Below are 21,512 nucleotides of genomic sequence, written 5' to 3'. Positions count from 1 at the left end.
GTGAACGTGAGTGTGATTGTTTGTCTGTATATGTAGCCCTGCGACAGATAGGCTCCAGCACCCCCCGCGACCCTAATGAGGATAAAGCGGTGTATAGAGAATGAATGGATGGGATGTCACATAGAGAATATAATTGGTCTCAAATAAATTTCTGGATGTCTTTAAAATCCTGATCATGACCCAGCCTCAGCTCTGCGCCCCCTAGTGGCAGAGACACCGACGGGCACCAAATTGATGACGTGGTTGGGTCCGTTGACCAGAGCAGCAGGATGGCCGACCAGAGTAGGCAAATAAAACTCGCTGCAGCTAAGAAAAAGGTAAAGTATCTTACAACTGACCCAAGACCAATATAAAAGGAAATTCCTGCTCTTTGTTCTAGTCTGCGAGTCTGTTTTATTGATGTTTTGTGTCGTTTGGTTCCAAATTTCTTTACGGAGCAGGGGTGTTGTCATTACACGTCGTCCGACCTCTGCGCTGTCGCTTGTCCCGCCTCTCTCGCTCCCGTGTCGGTTTCTTTGCGCAGGAGAGACCGCTGTCTCCTCTGGGCCTTCACTGCTAGCATTAACTTTTCCATATTATGTAGACTATTTGTAGTTCGGACAGGCATTTATAGCATCCCACTATGTTTAGTTTGTCGGCGACTAACTTAACTGATTCTCTTTGCCCAACGGTTTCACATGTCTTTGTAGCTAGTTAAATACAGTTATTAGCAAAGCTTAACGTGCTAACTATGTCAAGTTAGCTTTAGCTCGCTTAGGAGCTAATGAATAGTTGGCTACGTGTGAGTGTAAAGAATGCAGCAGAGCTGCCGGCTAGCTCTCTGTCTTGTCTGCAGCATTTCAATAATGTAAGGAAATGGCCATCAGCTCTAGAATTAAACAAACACTGCGCCTAGCAAGCTAGCATTGTAGCACAGTTAGCCGGATAGATAGAACGAGCTGGGAGTGTTTTGACAGCTGACACCCCTCTTTCCCGTCCTGCTGTATGCTTTGGCTAGGTGTGTTGTTCGGCCAGTCAGAAGGATGGCCTTATCAGCTGTGAAATGTTAGCTTCAGGATGTGGCTCGTCAGCATTCCGTGCTGCCTCACAGTTTTCGTGCAAGAGTGGTCATGGTGATGGCACTTGACATTTTGCTGCGATTCAACCCCGGTATTTTAGAAATTGTAGCTCTAGTGGTTACTCTATGATTCTCTCTGTTCCCCCCACAACAGCTGTCATAGGCCCCATGGCCAAACATAGAAGCAATACAAATTGTCTTAATGCGATCAGTGGGGTGATTTATACATAGACGACCATAGTTTCTCACAAATTGGGAACTTCATTCTGTCTGGTTTGGAATTGGAAGCAAGTCACTGTGGCAGATATTTGCATGCAGTAGCTATTTCTGTCAATCTACATTTGACACCAGTTTGTTTTCAAATAGCTATCTAGTGTATTGCCAGAGAATGGAAGCTGCAATCCTGCTCCATCAACTTGGACCAAATTAAGATTTCCAAATTCATTTTGGATGACAAGACTGTTAGGCTTAGAGACAGTTTGCTCTTAACAATGTCTACAGTTGTTTAGAAGTTGTAAACAAATCCTGTGTCTCACTACTAGATTTGTATGAAGTAACTATATACGTTGTGATTTTAGCAGTCTGCTTTCTGACAGTCAAGATTATCTTACTATAGCCCTGTCCACACATTTGTTGTTTTCCTGTCTTGTGCTGCTCAGCTGAAGGAGTTTCAGCAGAAGAGCTCCCCTGCTTCTGTAGGAGGAGAAAGGGGAGGAGGAGGAGGAGGTGGTGGTGGAGGAGCAGGGTCCAAGAAGAAGAGAAAGGTGAAGGGACTGAGCCAACTTGATGCACCTTCGTCAGATAGAAACTCTCCAGATAACGTAAGTCAGTCGGCTTTACATTTATTTGCTCTTAGTGCTCAGATAACAATCTCTTGTCGTGCTTGACAGTCTGTGCTCTTGTCATGTCTCGTTACCAAGTGTGACCACATAAATGATGCTTTAATTTCAACAGCACAATTTCCAGTCTGAAAAAGGAACACAAAATTCATAGTTTTTATATACGTTGTACATACTATACTTAGCAAATACACTGTGCTTGATAAGAGTTCCACTTGCACATAGTCCTTTATAGGTTTCTTCAATGGTAGTGATTTGTAATGGGCTGCTGAGCACAAATTAGTTTGCCAGTTGTGGAATTATATAGCTGAGATAGTATGAGCTTTGCAAATGCTGATCCTTTGTATCAAACACACACATAATGCTAGCACAGTGGCAGCATTCACACCTATTCGACTGGAGACATTACTGTGGCGATCATTTTTAGCTGAAAAGTAAAAGGACCTCGGACAGTCATCAGTTCAAAATTGCAGCAGCCTGTAATGATGATGTACACTTGCAGATATGTTTTTTCACCTGATGACATCAGCATTATGGGCATTATAATATAGGGCAATTGTAGCCTTAATCATAAAAACCATTTACATGTAGGTTTGATAGGTTTTCACTATTGCCATCAGTAGTAGCAATCCTTTTTGGATTTTCTATGAATATCAGCTTGTTTTGTCCTGTATGGTGCTGTGATTTCAAAGACAGAATGTGGGCAGAAGTAGAGGGATCCGTCCTTATCAACAGCATGTTTATATCTGATTAATAATTATATAATTCTGATCATGGAAGCAGTGAATCATTACTCAGTTGTTGTCAAAATTAGAATTTAGACTTGCCTGTATTGCACTAAAAACTGTATATGATGTCAAAGACTAGTGATTTATTGTGTGTGATGGTGGTTTTGTAAAAGTCAGTAAAAGAATTGCTCGCTTTGAGCTCATTAAAACAATTAATTTGCTTTATCACGACTTGTCACTTCTTAGCATGTTAATATCAAGCACCTTCTCACACTGTGTCGTGTAGTTGAAGCTCTTTAATCAAACTGAAAGTGCTTAGGACCCGTCTAACACTTTTGGACAGCAGATGTACTCATGACCTGGGTCTGCTGATTGACATCTGACCCATGTTTGGACCCATTCATGAGACAGCTGTCCCACTACTTCTCAGCGTTATCAGAGACTCAAGCCTGCAGCATAGTTCCATACACTTCCCTGGTAAAACCTGAGAGTTACATCCAGTAATTACCAGACAGAAGTTTTCCTTTACCTGTCTGTTCTTCTACATGCTTCATTTCTCTTGATTACAGCTTGGTTATGTGTTCTGTTTCCTTCTCTGTCACTATCGCTCCTCCTCTTTTTACAGCCATGTAGCCACATGACATTTTACCGTCACTGCTGTTGACTTTATTGTATTCAAAGATGATGTCACTTCAACATTTGGAGAAAAAAATATGTTTGCTGATGTTTTACAGATGTGATTTACAAGATTTGTTTCAGATTGGGTTGTTGTGATTATTTAAAAGGCTGTAGAGAAATCCTGTCAACATGTACTGACTTCTTAGACTGGGCACACTTTCCAGTTTCTTCTCATTTCACACTCACTTCTCTGGACCTCCTTGTAGTGGCTGCTTCTCAGTACCTGTTTACCTTTCTCACTTTCTAAATTGTTCTCTCCCCTTTCACGTCTCTTTCTCTACCTTTGTTTCTGTTTCCTGTAGTTTGACAGTATTCTGAAAGTACTTAGTCAAAGCAATGGAGTAGTCCTCCCCCCTTATGGCAACTGTCAGGTGAGCCTCTATTCTTTCTGTCCTTTCTTCTGTCGCTGTCTACGTTTTTTTTTTCTTTATTTGCATCCCTCTCTGCTGTAAATAGCAGTTCTCCTTGTGGTGATACTGTTTGCTGCTTCCCTACTCTGACCTCCCTCTTACATCAAGTACACTTGTGTCACACAGGCCAGAAAGCATGGGTAATTAAATTTAAGTACACATCTCTTGCCATTCTGCTGTTTTGTTTTTCAATCCATGCCAAGAGAGCGCTTTAAAGGTTCATAAAATACATAGGGGTTTTTCAGTGTTGACCCCAGTTTTGTAGGTGATCTTCAGGAGTTATTTGTCTATTTTTAATCTTAGTATTTGCATGACTGATAGCTATCATATCTATGGTTGAGTGCATCTTACAAACATATATTTGAGACAAGAATGTATGTGTGTTTTCATGTCTTATGTCTCTTATGTGTCTTTTTCACTTGTTAAAGAGTTGTCTTGAGATTTCAGATTATTGCAAATGCCCTTGCCATTAAGGTGCTTGTTGGTTTGTGTGGCTGGAGTAATAGAGAATGGTTATATTGCCACTCACTAGAATTACAGCTTACATTTACACAGCCTAGGGCTTTCATTTTGCAAATGTTTCACAGAACGCGTGCTGGCTAGCAAGTGAGAAAAATTGGGGATGTTGTACCAAAACTACTTTCCAGTTACAGCTATTATCACAAGCAATTGGGATTGCATGAGGGTGCTAAGACATTTAACACAAAAACAAATGGCAGCAAAGTCTTTTCATCTGGTAATTCCTTTCTTATTTCCTCTTAGCCAACAGGCCATAATGCAATCTTTCGGACACGTAAATGACATCATTAACAGACCATCACCTTAATCCTAATCAGTGCAATATTCAAAAATGTTTTCACATAAAGTTTGCAACATTGTGCTCTTTCTGTTGCTTGTACAGTAAATGCTCTTTGTTGTGGGCATTAAAACAGTGTGTGCGTTTTTGTGTGTGTGTCATCTCAGACCTTCCCTGACGTGGACGCTGTGGGTTCTTCAATTCCACAGCTGCTGGAGGAGCCAAACAGCGAGCCTGTGTCTAACCCCGCTAGCGCTAACACTGCTACTAACCCTGAGTCTGTCGGTCACAACGTTGACCTGCAGGTGTGTGTCTCCCTTCCAGTCTTCTTTGTCTTTCTTTCTCTTCCTCTCAAAACGTCATTCTATGTCATTCTTACCCCAGTCTGACCTTCTCATCAAATTGCCATTGTGCGCGTTAATGTAATGACTCTGAGAATTCCACTGTCATTTGTTGCATTTTTAATAATTTATCTGTGCGCCGAAAACAGCAGATTCAGTACAGCTCTTTTTTTTTTTTTTTATGTTTTAATGCGCTCTGCTATCACAAAAATTCTGTTTTGTCAAATGTGCTTACTATCCCCCATTTCTCTCTTATCTGTCTGGCTCATTTACTCTTTCTACCACGTTCAATGTTTCCCTCTTTCTGCAGGACTACCCTGATACCAATGGCAATGAGAACTCAATAGAGGAAAATAGGTGGGTTATTAGACTCCTCACTGATGTACTTAACTTGCCTTTATGAAGTCATCGAACAGAGATTGCGTACTTATGCATATGAACTAGTTGCCATTAAAGAAAAAGCTAACGCAGAGTATGTGTTTACCGAGATTTTTTTTCTGTCAGCTACTATATGTTTAAAGTTAGGAGATATTGGATTTTTTGTGCATGTGCAGGCAGTCATCATAATGTCCAACTTCAGAAATCAGCTTCAGATTTATATCATCGCATACTATGAAATATGCCTGCATTTGTTATTAATTCAGGTAAACAAGCAATACTGCTGTTCCTCCTTTATACCCATGTAGTGCAGCAATATATTTGCTTCTAAAGCGAAACGTTTAGTGTGAGTGATCAAATGTTTTTGTGTGTCTGTGTTGTCCTGCAGACCGCTGTCTTCCACAGAGAGCCTGCGGCAGCTCTCCCAGCAACTGAACGGCCTGGTCTCTGAGGTACAGTGTCCCCACCACCAATGTCATCCCGTCTCTCACACTCACACACACATTTCTTTGTCGTACACAGTTAGGCTTTTAACAATAACACACCAGCACTGATGTGCACTTTCAACCAGGGTATGTTGCATCTATTCTTGGCAGGAATGTACTGGAAGCAGCTTCAGTTTTGCCAGTCATTCCCAGTGGCCTCAAGCACACTGACAGCGTCAACTGGCGCAAATAAAAAAAAAAAAGAAAAAATAGCTCAATATATCCTCTCAGAACTTGGTTTGGTTTTTTAGAGTCAGCAGCTTTTTGTGAAGTTTTAGAGACACAGTTTATATTAAATTGTTTTCTTATTGTCTTTCTCATACTGTTGCCTTCCGTTGTGTTGATAAGCGAGTCTTGCTGCAGCTTCCTAATCAAATTATGCATCTGCAGTGTATTCACTGCGTTTTAGCTTTAGGCTTATAGCAACATCATTTTTCAGTAAACAGCACTTTTATTACTTCCCCAATGAAAGCCTGCGTAGACAGTCGAACTCTAAACAGTTATGCACCATGTTGTCAAGTTCTTACTGCTGCGTATGAACTTAAAACACATAAGAAATTGTCTGTGCTGGAAGTGCATTAATGTAGCTGTCATTGTGTAATTCCAGTCATCTGCTGCTTATGTGAATGGAGATGCGCCTACTGTCAGTGAAAGAGAACTGGAGGTAAGATGGAAACCATACAGTTTCTGTTAACCAATATTTTCTGTGGCTTGTTTTTGAAATATGTTCAGTCATACAATAGAAACTTAATGCTGTGTTATGTGTAGTAAAATGCCTGCCACATAATGTCAAGATTTTTTACTTCGCAGTCTTACCAGGGCGTTGTCAATAGGATTGTTTTAAGACACAGTACTACCATATACAGTGAGAGGGAATTCAGTATCAGCATGCTATGCCCAGAATGGATTTTCAAGGGCGCTGGTTATTTATTGGTAGAGAATACCTGCTTACTAGCTGACTGTCTGAAATAGTAAGCCTCATCTTTTTTAGTTTAAGCAGCGTAATTTGCCCAGAACTCACCGTGAGGGTGACCGTTCTTGCTTTCCATCCTTAATCCTCATTAGGGTCGCAGGGGGACTTTAGCCTATCCCAGCCGACTTAGGGCGAAGGCAGGGCAGACAATTTCGAATCACCAATTAATCTCAGCATATTTTTTGGCTTGTGGGAGGAAGCCGGAGAACCCTGAGAAAACCCACGCTTGCACAGGGAGAACATGCAAACTCCATACAGAGAGATCCCAGGCCCAGACCAGGACACGAGCTGCAAGGCAACAGTGCTAACCACCGAGCCGGTGTGCAACCCCCTGTTCTTGATTTGTGTAATTTAATTATCCCCCTCCTCAAATTTCAACACATGCACTCCCCCCCAAGTGAGCCTGTATGGAAGTAAGGAAGATGAGCCTCCAAAGACAACATAAATATGAATGCATTAAAGCTCTTGTAAATCGACAGAGTGGAGCAAATGGAGGTTCTGGGAATAACAACAGCATACTAATATGTTTTGTCCCTTTATATTTGTGGGAAGTGGTTTTTCTGGTGAGGGCTGTAATAGAGGAAAACACACTGTTATCCAGATATCTCCGTTGTGCGCTTTAGCACTAGGTAATGCTGTCATAATTACCACACTGCAGGGTGACGCTGATTTTGGTCCATTAAATGGCACTTTGATGCTTTTTGCACTGGACAGGGACTTTGCATTACAGTCGAGGTTATGTGGATCCTGTGCACATCTTTCAGAAGATACTTAAATGTATTGTTGTGAAGGTTCCACTGCTTCTTAACTGCCTCCACTATTCAGTTTAACAGCCATCATGGATTTTAATTATTTGCTTTACTTGTCATTATTGAAAGCACATTCTACACATTTATAATGGTGCTATTGTTTGCGTCCATGTTAATAATTCACATTTGAATTTCTCTCCTCCTCGTCCTCCTCCTCCTCTCATGTTCTCTTTGTTTGACTTTTGCCACTGCACTTTATCCCTCTCTTCTTTTTTATTTATTTATTCTTTTGCCTTTCCCGGATGCATGTGTGCACGTGATAGACTCGGAACCAGGAGCTGGCAGCCGCCCTGGAATCCAGCAACCTAACAAACTCTCAGCTCAATACCAAGCTAGACCAGCTGGTAAGAAGCTGTGTGTGTGTGTGTGTGTGTGTGTGTGTGTGTGTGTGTGTGTGTGTGTGTGTGTGTGTGTGTGTGTGTGTGTGTGTGTGTGTGTGTGTGTGTGTGTGTGTGTGTGTGTGTGTGTGTGTGTGTGTGTGTGTGTGTGTGTGTGTGTGTGTGTGTGTGTGTGTGTGTGTGTGTGTGTGTGTGTGTGTGTGTGTGTGTGTGTGTGTGTATTCATGTGTGCACCTTTGAGTGATTGGAGTAACCCCCCTCCTACCCCTCCACAATTTATCACATCAGTGCATGTGTTGGAATGCGTTCTGCATGTCATCTTTAGTAACCACAGCCAGGAAGAAGTCATGCATGGTTTTCATGTTGTTGATTTATCTTTCACTTAGACTAGAGTACTTTTCTGCTAGTATACAGAAAAAGGAGCTCTTTGGGTGCACATTTTGGCCAGAGCTGTCATGACTTGATGGTAGATGCCTTATTGTGAGGTCTTTTCAAGCCAGTTTAGCTCACTAACCACAATAATGTCAAAGCTTCAAAGAAACGAGAGTTTAGCACAACAGAAATAACAGAACATGTTAAACATTTCAGCACTTTACCCTGTCAGTGTCCTGTCTGGCATGCAGATGAGAGCTTTGCCAGAATTATAGCTATGTTTTAAAAATTGTGTAACACCGCCGGGATGATGTAAAAAGCTTCTGATCTTTCTTAAACTCAAGTTTGTAACATGTTTGTCTGGCAGGCACAGCAATCTCAGGAGCTCACAGAGCAGCTGCAAAAGGTAGACAGTTTTTCTCTCTCTCTGCTCGACTGCCGGTTCACTCCTATCTGCAGTTTTGTCTGACCTGCTGGGGATTCAGTTCATGATGTTTCTTTTTTTTTTTTCTTTATTCAGGAGCGAAAAGAATTTGAACAGAGATTTTCAAAAGAGCAGGGAGCCATGCGGGAGCAATTACAGGTAGATTCTCTTACCTTAAGTTGAATTTGTCTGATGGTGCATTTTTTGCATTTCTTAAGCAATGTCATTACAGGAGAAAGCAGTAGAAAGTCTCATTGTACTGCAGTGTAACATATTGGTGTATAATGTCAGAGTGCACAGTGTCACCTTCATATAAAATGGATATAAATGTGATTCACTGACCCTCCCTCCCCATTCCACCCCTCCCTGTCCTAATCGCTCACCCTGACCAGAATAAATTGCGTTGGAAGGCTGAAGCACTCAGCGTAATTACTCGGTAAAGAGTTGTGTTTAGTTGGTGTTGTGATTTGCTGAGGGACTTGTAGTAAAGTCAGTTTGCATTAAAGTCTTATGAAGAACTGTGCTCTTTGTTCACTTGTCCTCTCCCAAGGTTCATATCCAGACCATTGGTATTCTCGTATCAGAGAAATCGGAGCTGCAAACAGCACTACAATACACACAGCAGGCTGCACGGCAGAAAACAGGTGTGTGTGTGTGTCTTATGATGAATTTGGCAAGCTCTTACCTCCACTACAGTTACTTAACATTGTGTGTCCTCTTCCGTTGTGTGTAGCTGAGGCAGAGGAGCTAAATAACCGTCTACAGGCAACAAAGCAGAGAGTGTCCGAACTGGAGAGAACTCTCTCCTCTGTCTCAGCTCAGCAGAAACAGTTTGAAAAGGTAAAAAAAAAAAATACAATAATCTCTCACTATACACAGCTTTCACTGACAAAGCGGAGTTCTACAGATAGAATATAACATACATGACACAGCTACTTAATTTACAGTCAGCTGCATGCATGCAAAACAAAAAATCACTTACCTACATTCTTCTTTTCAGTTGTTTAAAATAGCATTCTGCTGTGTTTCTGTCACACTGTTTAGTATATGTTTTTATTTTTGTCTCCAGCACAACAAAGATCTTGAAAAGGAAAGAGACAATCTGAGGCTAGAAGTGTTCAGATTAAAGTAAGTCCCTTTACCCAAACATCCTCAAGGATATGTATATCGTAACATTTTCAGAGCAGAATATTTGCTTTGAAATTAATCCTATTAGAATCGCATAGGTTTCAGATATTCTCTCCATATGTGTGTTCGCAGCAATGTGAGTGAAGAGTCGAAGCAGCAGAGCTCGGAGCTGTCAGAGCAGTTAAAATTGACTACACAGGACAATGGCGCGATGAGGCTGGAGCTAGAAGATCTTCGTAAGAGGCTCGAGATCGCTGACCTCATGTTACAACAGGTGTGTTAAATTACAGAACACATTTAAGTTCATCTCTCTGCTATTAGTAATTGGAAGTGATGGAATTACTCTACATTTTGTTTGTGCACAAAACTCATTGTTTGGAAAGTGTTTTAGTCTATGACCTTAAACATTTGTTGCTGACAGTGTACTCGGATGTCACTTTTATGTGTTGCTTGCATTTCACTCCCAACATTTTTTTGCAGTGCTCCAGTCAGTCAGATCCCACCAGTGCCAACCAGCAGGTCCAGTTACTGCTAGAAGAGAAGCAGCAGATTGAGGCACACAGTCACCAGGTTTGCAAGGACTTTTCTCTTACAGTTATCTGCATGTGTTGTACTACTTACTTGTCTGTGTAGATATGAATGTGAACAATTGTCAGCGATTACAGCAGCACAAGATAGATTAACTACCCAAAGATAGTGCTGCAATCTTTCCTTTATAGTTTGCACAATCATCATTTCATTATCTGTAATCTATGAGAAGTCAACTACACTTCCTGTCTTTTCTTTTTCTTCCAAATTTGATTATGAAATACATAAAGATCAAAACTGACCCAATAGACTACTGTAAAACTGATGTCTAAATTCTATACTGATTATAACTGTAAAGCCTTGTTTAATTAACACCATTATAACCTCTACATTTGTAATGTTTTAGCTCATGGAGTCTATCGCCCAGCTGAAGACGGAGAGAGACCGTTACGCAGAGCAGATCCAGGAGGAGGGCCGTGTATGGAAGGACAAAACAGAACAGCTGCTAACACAGGTATAATAGCATCAGCCTGGATTATGTTTGACTACAGCTTTGAAAACAGTGGATTTGAATCATTTTTTGATGTGTCGATTTCTCTGTCCATGAAGGTGTCTTTGGTTGCAGAGGAGAGGGACAGAAATATTAACCGAGTTCAAGAACTGGAAGCCAGCATCGCCGAGCTAAAACACGCTGCAGGTAAGAGGTGCTCCTTCCCTTACCTCAATACTTTTCATGCCCTTCTTGATGTGGAGAACACTTTTGACAAATATCGCCAAAGAGAGTTCTCTTCTACCAATATACACCTAACTGTAGGGCTTCTGAGATCAAGGGCAGACAACTTCACAAAAAAGCGAACTGGAGCATACTGAAGGACACGCAGCCTTAATTTAAACGTGCTGATCCACTGACACTTTGTTTGCTAGTGTCAGAATGTTTATCATGCCAAAATATTTGTCTGCTAAAAGGCAGTAAATCAGCCAGTGTGCACCAGTTGTCTGCTCTTCGTAGTAGGATTAACTTCAGTTCTAAATAGCATTTATTGTCAGATATTCCTGTACTGCACTACCTTTTTTGAGTTTAAATGTTAGGTTGGCATAACATTTAAAGTTTTAGCATTTCTTTGTACTAAGCTGATTAAACTTGACAACTGTCATTCTTTGCCTCCAGCATTATTGTCCCAGGAAAAAGAAGCTCAGGACGGTGCAGAGCCTCAGTCCTCAGGGCCGTCAGAAAGTGAGGTGGCTCTGCAGGAGGCCCTCAACAGTCTGCAGCAGGAGAAAGATGCTGTTACTATGCAGTATCAGGCACAGGTATGCTAACACTGTTTTCACTGAATGTCTTGTTATATAAAGGAATTTAATGTGATCAATTTATGGTATTATAGTGGTCTTCTGTTTTTAACCTTCTAAAAGCAGCACAAATTGACTTTCTCTTTACTAAATGTTTCAAAGATCAATAGTGCTTCCATTGTACCACTAACGTTGGAATGTGTTTTTTTAATCCTCCTCTGTGATGTTTCCCCCCAGCTGCGAGATAATGAGCAGCTGAGCCGCCTGTGTGCAGAGCAAGAGACACGTCTGGGGGAGTTGGAGCGGCAGGTGGACAACCAAACCCAGGAGGCGGAGGATCGTCGGCGTATGTTGGAGGACGTTCAGTCAGACAAGGCCACGATTAGCCGTGCTCTCACCCAGAACCGAACGCTGAAGGACCAGCTGGCTGAGCTACAGAACGGTTTTGTCAAACTGGTGAGACTGACAATCTTACTGTCCATCTGTTCTTTTTAGATGACTCATCTACTGGTGATTATATACTTCTGCTTCTTCTGTCATTTATACATTTCACAGCCTCTGTTTCAATTTATCACAGTGCTCATGTTCTTTAGCTTTTCATCTTTCTACGCCCTGCTGCCCTCTTTTCATTGGCTTTACTTGTTTTGTGTCTGAATTTATCGTCTCTCGTCTTTTTCATGTCTTTGTTTTTAGTTGATGAATAGCTTTGCGAAGATATCTGACTATTCCTAAATGAGTGAAGTGCACTCATAACCTCAGTATTCCCTTTGAGGGCATAAGACTGCCATGTTTAAGCCAAAACTCCTGTTGCTCCTTCACTCTGACAGACTAATGAGAACATGGAGTTGACTACTGCCATCCAATCAGAGCAACATGTGAAAAAAGAACTGGCTCGCAGAATGGGTGAACTGCAAGAAGGGCTGCACAACACCAAAGAGCAGGTAAGGTCATCCACATCATCCATGTCTGCTGATGGATTTTCATGTTGCATTAGCAGTTTTTACTTATTTGTAGTCTTCATTATCCATCATGCGATATATTCTTCTGTTATATTAACACAGCATATGATATTAGCATCCAGAGAGACATTTATTTACGTCCTATTTGACAGCAGGGATTGTGAAGTCAGTGGACAAATATCAGCCTCTTTCTGGTATTTATTCCTCTCGTCATTTCCTTGCCTCTAGCTGGAGCTGAAATGTAACGAGATTCAGGGTGTGATGGAGCAGAGGGATCAGGTGGTGGCCCACCTGCAGCAGTACTGTGCTGGCTACCAGGCCCTGGCCTCAGAGAGGGAACAGCTCCACCAACAGTATCTGCAGCAGAACCAGCTGATGGATCGACTGCAGCACGATGAAAGTCATGGCCGTGTGCAGCTGGAGATCAGTCACAATCAGCTCAAACAAGCCCAGGTGTGTATGTCAACGAATAAGACCTTGTTCATGTGACTGTTGGTGATTAATCTGTAAACTTCATCCAGGATATAAAACTATGTACAGACTGTTTCAAAAAGGTCTGGAGTCACTGTATTCCAATGTTAATGTTTTGCCAAGTCATTTAACTATAGAGTAAAATAGAATTTTAAAAATGTGTTTCCTGTCACAAACCTCAAACACATGAACTTGTTTTGCCTAATTATTGTTTCGAATTTCTGTCTACTCCTACAGGAGCACTTAGAACAGTTAGTCAAAGACAATGAGCAGCTGAAGGCTGAGGTGAAGGAGCTGCTCAACAGCTCAGCTCTTGTGACATCAACCAGAGACCAGGGTAAGTCTACTGTATTAGTGGTATGTTTATTTACTGTCCCTGTTGAAGCCTTTTCTCCTAAATCTGATTGCCTGCCCCTCTTCTTTTAAAATGCTTCCAAAATTGACAGAGTTTGTTGTTTGTGTGGTTGTGACTGACATGTTCAACAGCTTAATGACTTAATTACTGTGCTTTGTTTCAGTTGAAAGAAATAAAACTGAAACCTGTAGTCTCTTTTAAGAAAGATTCTGTGTCATCGATGTTAAGCACGTGACAGTAAAAAAGAGCTGGATTTTCAGTCGAAAATGTACCAACTGAAGACAAAGAGCAGCAGTTTCTAACCTCGAAAGACATGCTGTTGTAAACAAGGAGAGTTGTAACTGCTCCACTGTTCCCACAAATGTGGCAAATTAGTGTTTGAGGTGTTTCGCTTTGTCATGCCACTTAGGAGATGGAGTTGAAAGCCAGTCTCTGGAAGAGAGCCCAAAACAGTCCTCCTCCATAGTTATCCCTGAGGACTTTGAGAGCCAGAAAGAGATGGTAAGCAGGGTGATGAATGTAGCACCTCCACACCTACAAATGCAAATGTGTTTCAGCTGTGTGTTTTTTTTCTTTACCTTTCATTACACATCTTGAAGAGAAATCAAGTTTAAAGTTGAAATTTCTAAGTTAATACCAGTGTGAAAGATGCATCCTAATTTTTAAATGCAGACTCCTTTAGTAGTCTACTACAGAATACTAAAGGACCATATTCCTTTGCTCTGTCTCATCGTCATTGCCTCATCATGTCCGCCCACAGGAGGAATTTATCCGTGGAGCTCTGGCTCAGGTAGAAGCAGAGAGAGACGAGGCCAGAAGGCAACTGGAAGAGGAGCACAGGCTCCACATGGCAGCCCGGCACCAGGCCGCTGTGGCCCTCAGTCTGGAGCAGCAACACAGCAGCCACAACCCTGTTCATCACCATGACCACGATCACGATCACAGTCAGGACCACCACAGCCACTGTGAACACAGTCATGAGCATTCAGGTTAGAAAAACAGAAGGGTGTGTTTGTGTGCAAGCTTGCAAGTGTTTGTGCAATTATAAGCCCAAGATTGCACCACAGAATAATGAGTGTGTGTGACTAACTGCCTGTTTACATTTTGTAATAATTTCTGATTATGAAGATTATGGGTTGTGCATTATGTAAACACTCAGTGTGCTCTGCTGTCTAGAAGGAGGTGTGCCAGTGGAAGTTCATCAGGCCCTGCAAGCTGCAATGGAGAAGCTTCAGCATCGTTTCACCTCCCTCATGCAAGAGAAAGCAGACCTAAAGGAGAGGGTGGAGGAACTGGAGCACCGCTGCATCCAGCTGTCTGGAGAGACCGACACTATAGGTGACACTAAACAAGAGGACAAGGCCCTTATTTTAATGTTCTGAATGTCAACAGTATCTTCACATCCAAATGCTTTATACTCATTTCTGTTATCTGAATGTGTTTCCAGGGGAGTACATAGCCCTCTACCAGAGCCAGCGGGCAATCATGAAGCAAAAACACAAAGAGAAGGAGCAATACATCAGCATGCTGGCCCAGGACAAGGAGGAAATGAAGGTAAATGTAGAGGACGTAGTACAGTAACTAACCTCTGCACAATCTAATGAGATGCCGTACATAAATGGACACTTCTGTTCTGTGTACTTGCAAATGTTTAGATGTCGTTTCAAAGTTTTCTTTCTCGACATTTGGAGTTTCTAGCGACATTTAGTGATGGACTTTCTGTACTTCATTGTAACTTGAAATTGTTATGTCCACAATGTTTTGGATCTGGTTTTGTTGTGATCAAAACATTCAGTAAATCTACACAATGAAATGGGTGCACTTTGTTCAAATATGCCATCTAATTTCTCAAGACATTAGTCTGCGGAAACCTGCTTATTCTTCGTAAACATTTTTTAGTTTGAAGTCTTCAAGATATCCTCAACAGTATTGTTTAATAGAAGATAGACTCCCAGCTGACATCGTGTCTGTACCGTCCATCAGGCAAAGCTGGCAGAGCTGCAGGATCTTGTGATGCGGCTGGTGGCTGAGAGAAACGACTGGTACAACCGCTACACTGGAGCCATCGCCAACACCAGCACAGTAAACCCCGACCTGCTCCCTGTTGGGGAGGATCACGCTCACCCAGAGCACCCAGCACACACACAGACAGAGCTTAATGCTGTCAGCGGAGAAGGTAAGCTCAACCAGATGCCCTACATCATACAGAAATGCAAAAATAACTGAACTGAACTGAACGCTGATCTGAGGTCCAGAGAATGGCCAGATGATTGAGGGTGTCCTCTCTCAAGCTGCGTGTACAAACTGGGCTGTCTTTTCTTTGTTTTCTACATTTTTCCATTGAAAGCATGAACATAGGACATTACCATTAATCAGAATAAAGTCAGATTCGATCAAGTGAAATGTACTCAATTGTTGTGGCACAAAGCAAGCAGGACAGGCAAAGCATTAATCTTAGTCACTGCTGTTGAACTCACAACAGTCAAAAAGAATCTTTTGCCTTGCTTGTCAAGCTAGAATATGAACAGTATTACAAGAAAGAGAGACCAGTCGTGATTTCACATATCAGAGTTTAAGAGGAGGGGTGACATCTAGTCTTATTGTACCATAAAAGCAAATGGATTAAGACATATTTCTGTTGCTGACATGTTATTGGATGCCAATTTTGACTTTGTCTGCCACAGCCCTGCCATCACAGCCAGACAGACATAAGTTCAGCCTTTTAAAATAGATATTGAATAACGAATGCATCACACAATGTGCCATACGTTCTATTTCTTTTAAAAAAGCAGAGTTAAATAACTGGACTGAACCAAACTGTCTGAATGGATCAGAAGGAATCTAAGATTAGATTTCAAGCAGACACATGCAAAAGTAGTCTTTAAAAACCGGCCGTTGTGACTTTTGAGAATAGCTCCATACCAAGCCAACACTCAACTGGCTGCAGGTTGATGTTTACCTCATGGATGCATGGCATTGACTCAATAGACAGGCAATAAGCAGATTTCACTAAAAGTTGGAACATTCCTTTATCCTAACATGAAGCAAACAGTTTTTTTTTTCACTAAGCTGAAATAGTTTTACCATGTTTTGGTCCCTCTTTTGAAATCACAAAGAATACTTTTTTACACACCAAATACTCACTTTTAATTACATTTTAAGACCTAATTTTTTTTGTATTTCTGTGAGAGGACTTAAGCCGTCTTTTGTGAAGATCCGGCATATAAGGCTCAAGTTCCCTCAATTTCTATCCACTGTTTATATCTGTTTGTATTGTTTATATCCATTACAGTGACAGAAAGCATGATGTTTCTGCAACATTTGCAACCAGAGATGGTTTTGGGGGACAAGGTTGAATGCTAGAATGAGTGAAACATAATGTTCTGTTCATTACTTGGAATTTTCTAGTCAAACTGTTTGTCTTTAGTGAAAAAAAAGCATCATTTAAATCTAAAATCAGCAGGAAGGGAAGTTCTGTCTCTATGATTCTTCGCTGCTTAATCTTTTTATGATTTATTCGTATAACTTCTCTCCTCTGTTCTTACTTGTTCTGTGTGCTGCAGAAGCCATGGAGGTCATCCCTCTGTCGGAGCCCAGCCCAGGACTGGAAGCTGCCTCCTCCCGGGCACTATTGACTGGATCTGCTCAGACGGACTCCAAGCACCTGGTGCCCAAAGAGGACGGCACGGCCCAGCAGATCATGCAGCTGCTCCACGAGATCCAGAACCCCCAGGGAGCTCCGAGATCACCCCCCTTCCTCGGGGAGAACCCCTGCATCCCCTTCTTTTACCGGCCTGACGAACAGGACGAAGTGAAGATCCTGGTGGTGTGAGCTCTGGGTGTGACAGAGGCGTGAGTGTTTGTGTGTGTATGTTAGAGATATTGGACATGTCTTGAAGTCTGGGGAATATTGAAGTCCACAGTTTGTAGCTTATCGGTCGCACTTACAAACACTTCTTAGAAAAATCGACTTACAAAACTGGTCACAGATGTAACAACGCCTTTGGCCTGGTTACGATGAAACGCCCCTCTTTGTTCTGCGTGCACGGTTAAAATGAGAGAGGACTTTCTATTTGTGGTTTTCATGTTTTTGTTTGTCTACGATGCTCTTCCCCGAGAGGAGATAATCAGTATTCCTCAATGCAATTCGATTATTCTCCTTACCGCAATTTTGAGCACCCACCTCTCACACATGTGCAATAAAGGGGCCGTATGTTGTGTCCCCTCGCTGATACAGCGCTTAGAGGCTGTCAGAAGTTAGCAGCTAGTTTGTGTGCGACTTTATTCAAGTGCAAATCTCAGTTTTAATTCACTGTACACATGCCAAAAAAAGAGCATCACGTTTTTTTGAATGTAACAGCCCGAATATTTACCTATATGTTTGTGTAATGTGAAGAGAAGGGAGCAGCGGGAGGATGTGGGGTCGGGCGGCCGAACTAATAACCGGAGGGTGAGACGAAAGGTAAAGTCAAGTCGGTGAAGGAACTTTGTGCACATGGGTTTTAAATTGTAGCTGCTCTTCCGTTTCAAAGTCGAGAGCTCGCTAAGTTACGGAGTTAAAGTTGAGGAAGATGGAGGCAGATGTTGCTGATGGGTACTGTTCCTAAAACCACCTTTTTGTCATCGTCTTTCTCCTCCAAACACTGAAAAATAAGTCTTATGTTTAATTGTGTGTGTGCGTGCGTATCATTGTGAAGTGTTTTTGTGTCACGATGTTGTCTGTTTTGACCGAGAGAAGTCACCGCCACTGTGAACTGGTGGTTCAGATTAATCCTAGGGTATAGATGCAATTTAAAGACCCTGTGAAGTTTAAAGACAAAACACTTTTAAGTCAAAGCTATGAAGGCATTACAGGCATCTTTTCCATTCAGATAGATGGTATAGCTTTCGCTGCTTTCCGTATTATTGATTCTGCAAGTTTCTACAAGTTAAGGTACAATTGTTTTTGGAGAAGTTACAGGTAGTTTGGTTTCTATATCTGCAGTTTGTTCCTCAAATACATGTAAAAGTGAACTTTTGTTTCATGGGGTCTTTAAGTTTCTGAACAAATTGACACTATTATCAAGTCTTTTCTGTTACATTTGCTCGTAGTTTTACATATCAAAGATGAATCAATGCACATCGATAACAACTGGACTGTGTGTGTGTGTGTGTGTGTGCGTGGAATCCACACTTTTTCTTCTTCAGCCAAAATTGCATCTGTTGTACTTTTTTTTTTTTGTAGAGTTCTATCAGATTATATAAGTATGATTGCACTAAAACTGTACAAAGCTTCTCATTTAGCTCTGTCCTCTCCGGCTGGTTGGGCAGAAGTGTTTCTATCATAGAGCCTCTTAGCTTTTTATTCGGAGGTTGGGGGAATCCTATGAAGCCTCACGCTCAAGCTGAGGGTTCCACTGAGTTTAACTGGAAGTGCGTTGGTGCACTTGGAGGGTGAATATGGTGTGTAAATATGGATAGAAGATGAATTAATGAGAACGCTCGCTTCAAGAAATTTCTTTCCAAAAGGTGAGGGACCAATCGGATTTGGAGAAAATGAACAACTCTCTTTAAATAAACAAAATGAGTCACATTTGTCATGTTAGTATGCTGTGGTTTTTGTTTTGACTTGAGTGAATCTCTTTTGGGGCATTAAAAGGAGAAATAAAGGAGCGTCAGATGTTCAGCTTTAAGAGAGATGCTCGTGTTCACAAATGTAGATTGGAGGTGGATTGGTTGATTTTTTTTTCTTTCCTTTACAACTGATACCAGAGGCTTGCGCTATCGCAGCATCTCTTCTTTTTCTTTCAATTTCAGCTTAAATCTTGGCAGAAGCATCTTGTTTTGTGAAAGTCTTTCCATGATTTTAATATGCAAGGACCTTGGGAGTCTCACTATAAATAAAATTAAACAAATAAAACAGACAAAAAAAAAAACAGACCATGTTTGCAGGTGTTTCTACCTTTTTATTTGGACGTCTCTGAATTGTGAGACTCTTTCTGTTGGGCTTATTTTGCCGTAGAGGACACATTTAATAAATTATTAAATTGCACACTTGATATTTATCACTAAAAGCAACGGGACTGAAAGCGGCTGTATGAAGCTCGGTATTTTAAGCGTATTACACGAAGCAAAAATGTAATTAAAATGTGGTTGCCATATGTACTGGGTGTTGTTTACAGAGGAAGGTAAACGGCATCGAAACTAAACCACGGCACTTTGGTAGAAACAGGTGGGGGGTTTTTCTCCATTTTAAAATTCCTAGCTTCTTAGCATCCTGTCATGTTTTCCTTTGAAGATGCCACAGATTTTATTTAGTTTTTTTCTTTTTGCTTTCGGGTGTGGTCAGACCAAGATTATACATTAAAACCCTTTTTTGCATTGCTTTGGGATCTTGTAAGATAACAGATAAAACAATGTGGATAAACTGATTTCCCACGCTTTCTAATTCACTGTTAAATATATTATGCGTGATTGAAACAAATGAGAAAGCATTTATTGTCTTTACTGTAAAAGAGGTGGTGTACATACTGTAACTGTGTAACATATTGTATATTCTTTATGCCTGGTGTGTGGGGAGAAGCTGCCGCGTTTCCTGGCAGTGTGGATTGTGTGTCTGTTAGTACGGAGTCGGGGTGTCGGCAGTTACTGACTGGCTGTGATTTAATACAAAGATTGACTTAAAAAAAAAAAGAAAATATTCTATTTATTTGGGTTAAGTTAGTATCTCAACTAATCAGTTTTAATTGTAAACTAGAAGTGAGTGTAGGTTGGAAATGAAGGATCATCGAGAGAACTGATTTGTTGGAGTGCTGCTTCTGACAGAAGCTTTCTGATTTCTTTTTTTTGAGTAATATTTTCTCCTGTTATCCTGAATAAAACTGATTGAGCAACTTAAACAGTGTGCCTGGATTTCATTCTTTGTACTCTAAACAGAGACGGAAGGAAGAAAGAAGGATTGACGTACGCCGATTGTCACAGACCTCCACGGGGTTCCTTGGCGACGTAGTAAAATATAAGCGAAAAATTGTTAAAATCCAAAACCTGCCAATATCAGAAGCAAGCATCAGGCATATCAGAACTTTTCCTCATTCCTCCCCCAGTAATTATCTGATGACACATGGACTTATCTGCCGTTCATGTATGTAAAACTTTATTACTCCTCCAAGGAGCGCAGTGGAGTTATGTGACGATCAGCGTATGTTTGTCCTGTTACTCCATCTGTGTGCAACATTGCTGAAAAACAGATTAACGGATTTGGATGAAATTTTCAAGGAAGGTCAGAGATGACACAAGGATCAACTGATTAGATTTTGGCTGTGATGCGGCCTATAGTCTGGATCCATGGATGTGTTAAAGAGTTCACAGTTGATATTGCAATCAATTATTGGGTCAATATGTAGTTGTGGGACTTTTTGTATCATAGTTGACATTTTTTGCTGTTTTCAGGCCTAAAATCAACATGGCCGCCTATAACCAAACACCACATGGCATTTTTACAGAAAGATTCTTCTAAATATTACATATACAATTGAGTAAAATTGAAACTGAAAGTTATTTATAAAGATATAGTAGTAAACCTGTTGACGTGATAAATCCACACTTGACTCACACACTATATTAAATAAAAAAAGCCTTCCAGTCTTTTCTTCAGGAGGAAATGACATCATGTGGAGCAGGTCATGTGATCTGGAATCAACACACTAACTTGAGTGGTTCCTAGAGAGGTGTTTATGTAATGGGAAAGTGATTTCTCAGACAGAAACTATTTATTTTCTATATAAAATTTGATATATTGGCGAAAAAGAAATATCTGTCATGATTATCTCAACTTAATAAAAAGAACATAATCAAAACTATTTTTAATAAGCTCATTTTATTATTGTTTAGCTAATTAGAATGTGGTTGTTATTAAATTGGGATGGTTATTTAGTTGACATTTTAGTGATTTTCAGTCATTTTTTATTAATAAGTGATCGTTTCAATAACTATTGAATTTGTAAAAATATGATCATAATGAACATAAAAGATATATCCCATGGACTTCGAAAGGCCCTCAATTTTATTTTGGCCCCACTGATTACTAAATTGTCTGTTTTTCTGGTTTGTTTTGTTGAAGGCTCTTTATCATATTCAGTGTAGCTGTGACGCTGATGTCTAGCACTAAAAAAAGG

The 21,512-nt window shown here is 40.9% G+C and overlaps 1 protein-coding gene across 6 annotated transcripts; it reads left to right on the top strand.

Annotated features, from left to right (window-relative positions):
• Nucleotides 1–207: 207 nt before the first annotated feature.
• Nucleotides 208–20,237, top strand: golga2 (golgin A2). 6 transcript variants are annotated; one of them, XM_022197959.2, is made up of 28 exons: nt 208–317; nt 1,717–1,878; nt 3,605–3,673; nt 4,676–4,813; nt 5,160–5,206; nt 5,616–5,679; nt 6,320–6,376; nt 7,758–7,838; nt 8,572–8,610; nt 8,725–8,787; nt 9,179–9,272; nt 9,362–9,468; nt 9,698–9,756; nt 9,889–10,030; nt 10,237–10,326; nt 10,691–10,798; nt 10,894–10,981; nt 11,453–11,595; nt 11,812–12,030; nt 12,402–12,515; nt 12,762–12,986; nt 13,242–13,341; nt 13,769–13,860; nt 14,120–14,348; nt 14,536–14,697; nt 14,807–14,913; nt 15,343–15,535; nt 16,923–20,237. In XM_022197959.2, the coding sequence occupies exons 1-28, from the start codon at nt 270–272 to the stop codon at nt 17,189–17,191; spliced, it is 3,309 nt and encodes a 1,102-aa protein (XP_022053651.1). In that variant the 5' UTR covers nt 208–269; the 3' UTR covers nt 17,192–20,237. The 6 variants fall into 6 exon arrangements, with proteins under 6 accessions (XP_022053651.1, XP_022053652.1, XP_022053653.1 ...); XM_022197960.2 differs by having other exon boundaries at nt 233–317; nt 14,539–14,697; XM_022197961.2 differs by lacking the exon at nt 3,605–3,673 and having other exon boundaries at nt 233–317.
• Nucleotides 20,238–21,512: the final 1,275 nt, after the last annotated feature.

The sequence above is a fragment of the Acanthochromis polyacanthus genome, chromosome 18 (assembly GCF_021347895.1).
Source record: "Acanthochromis polyacanthus isolate Apoly-LR-REF ecotype Palm Island chromosome 18, KAUST_Apoly_ChrSc, whole genome shotgun sequence".
NCBI lineage: Eukaryota > Metazoa > Chordata > Actinopteri > Pomacentridae > Acanthochromis > Acanthochromis polyacanthus.
Note: the sequence above shows the minus strand (reverse complement) of the source record. Positions and strands in the feature narration are given on the sequence as shown.

Coding starts and splice junctions, on each gene's coding strand:
- golga2 (XM_022197959.2), top strand. CDS start 270: ATGGCCGACCAGAGTAGGCAAATAAAACTCGCTGCAGCTAAGAAAAAG. Junction 10,031..10,236: donor CTGACCTCATGTTACAACAG/GTGTGTTAAATT, acceptor ATTTTTTTGCAG/TGCTCCAGTCAGTCAGATCC. Junction 14,698..14,806: donor TGGAGAGACCGACACTATAG/GTGACACTAAAC, acceptor ATGTGTTTCCAG/GGGAGTACATAGCCCTCTAC.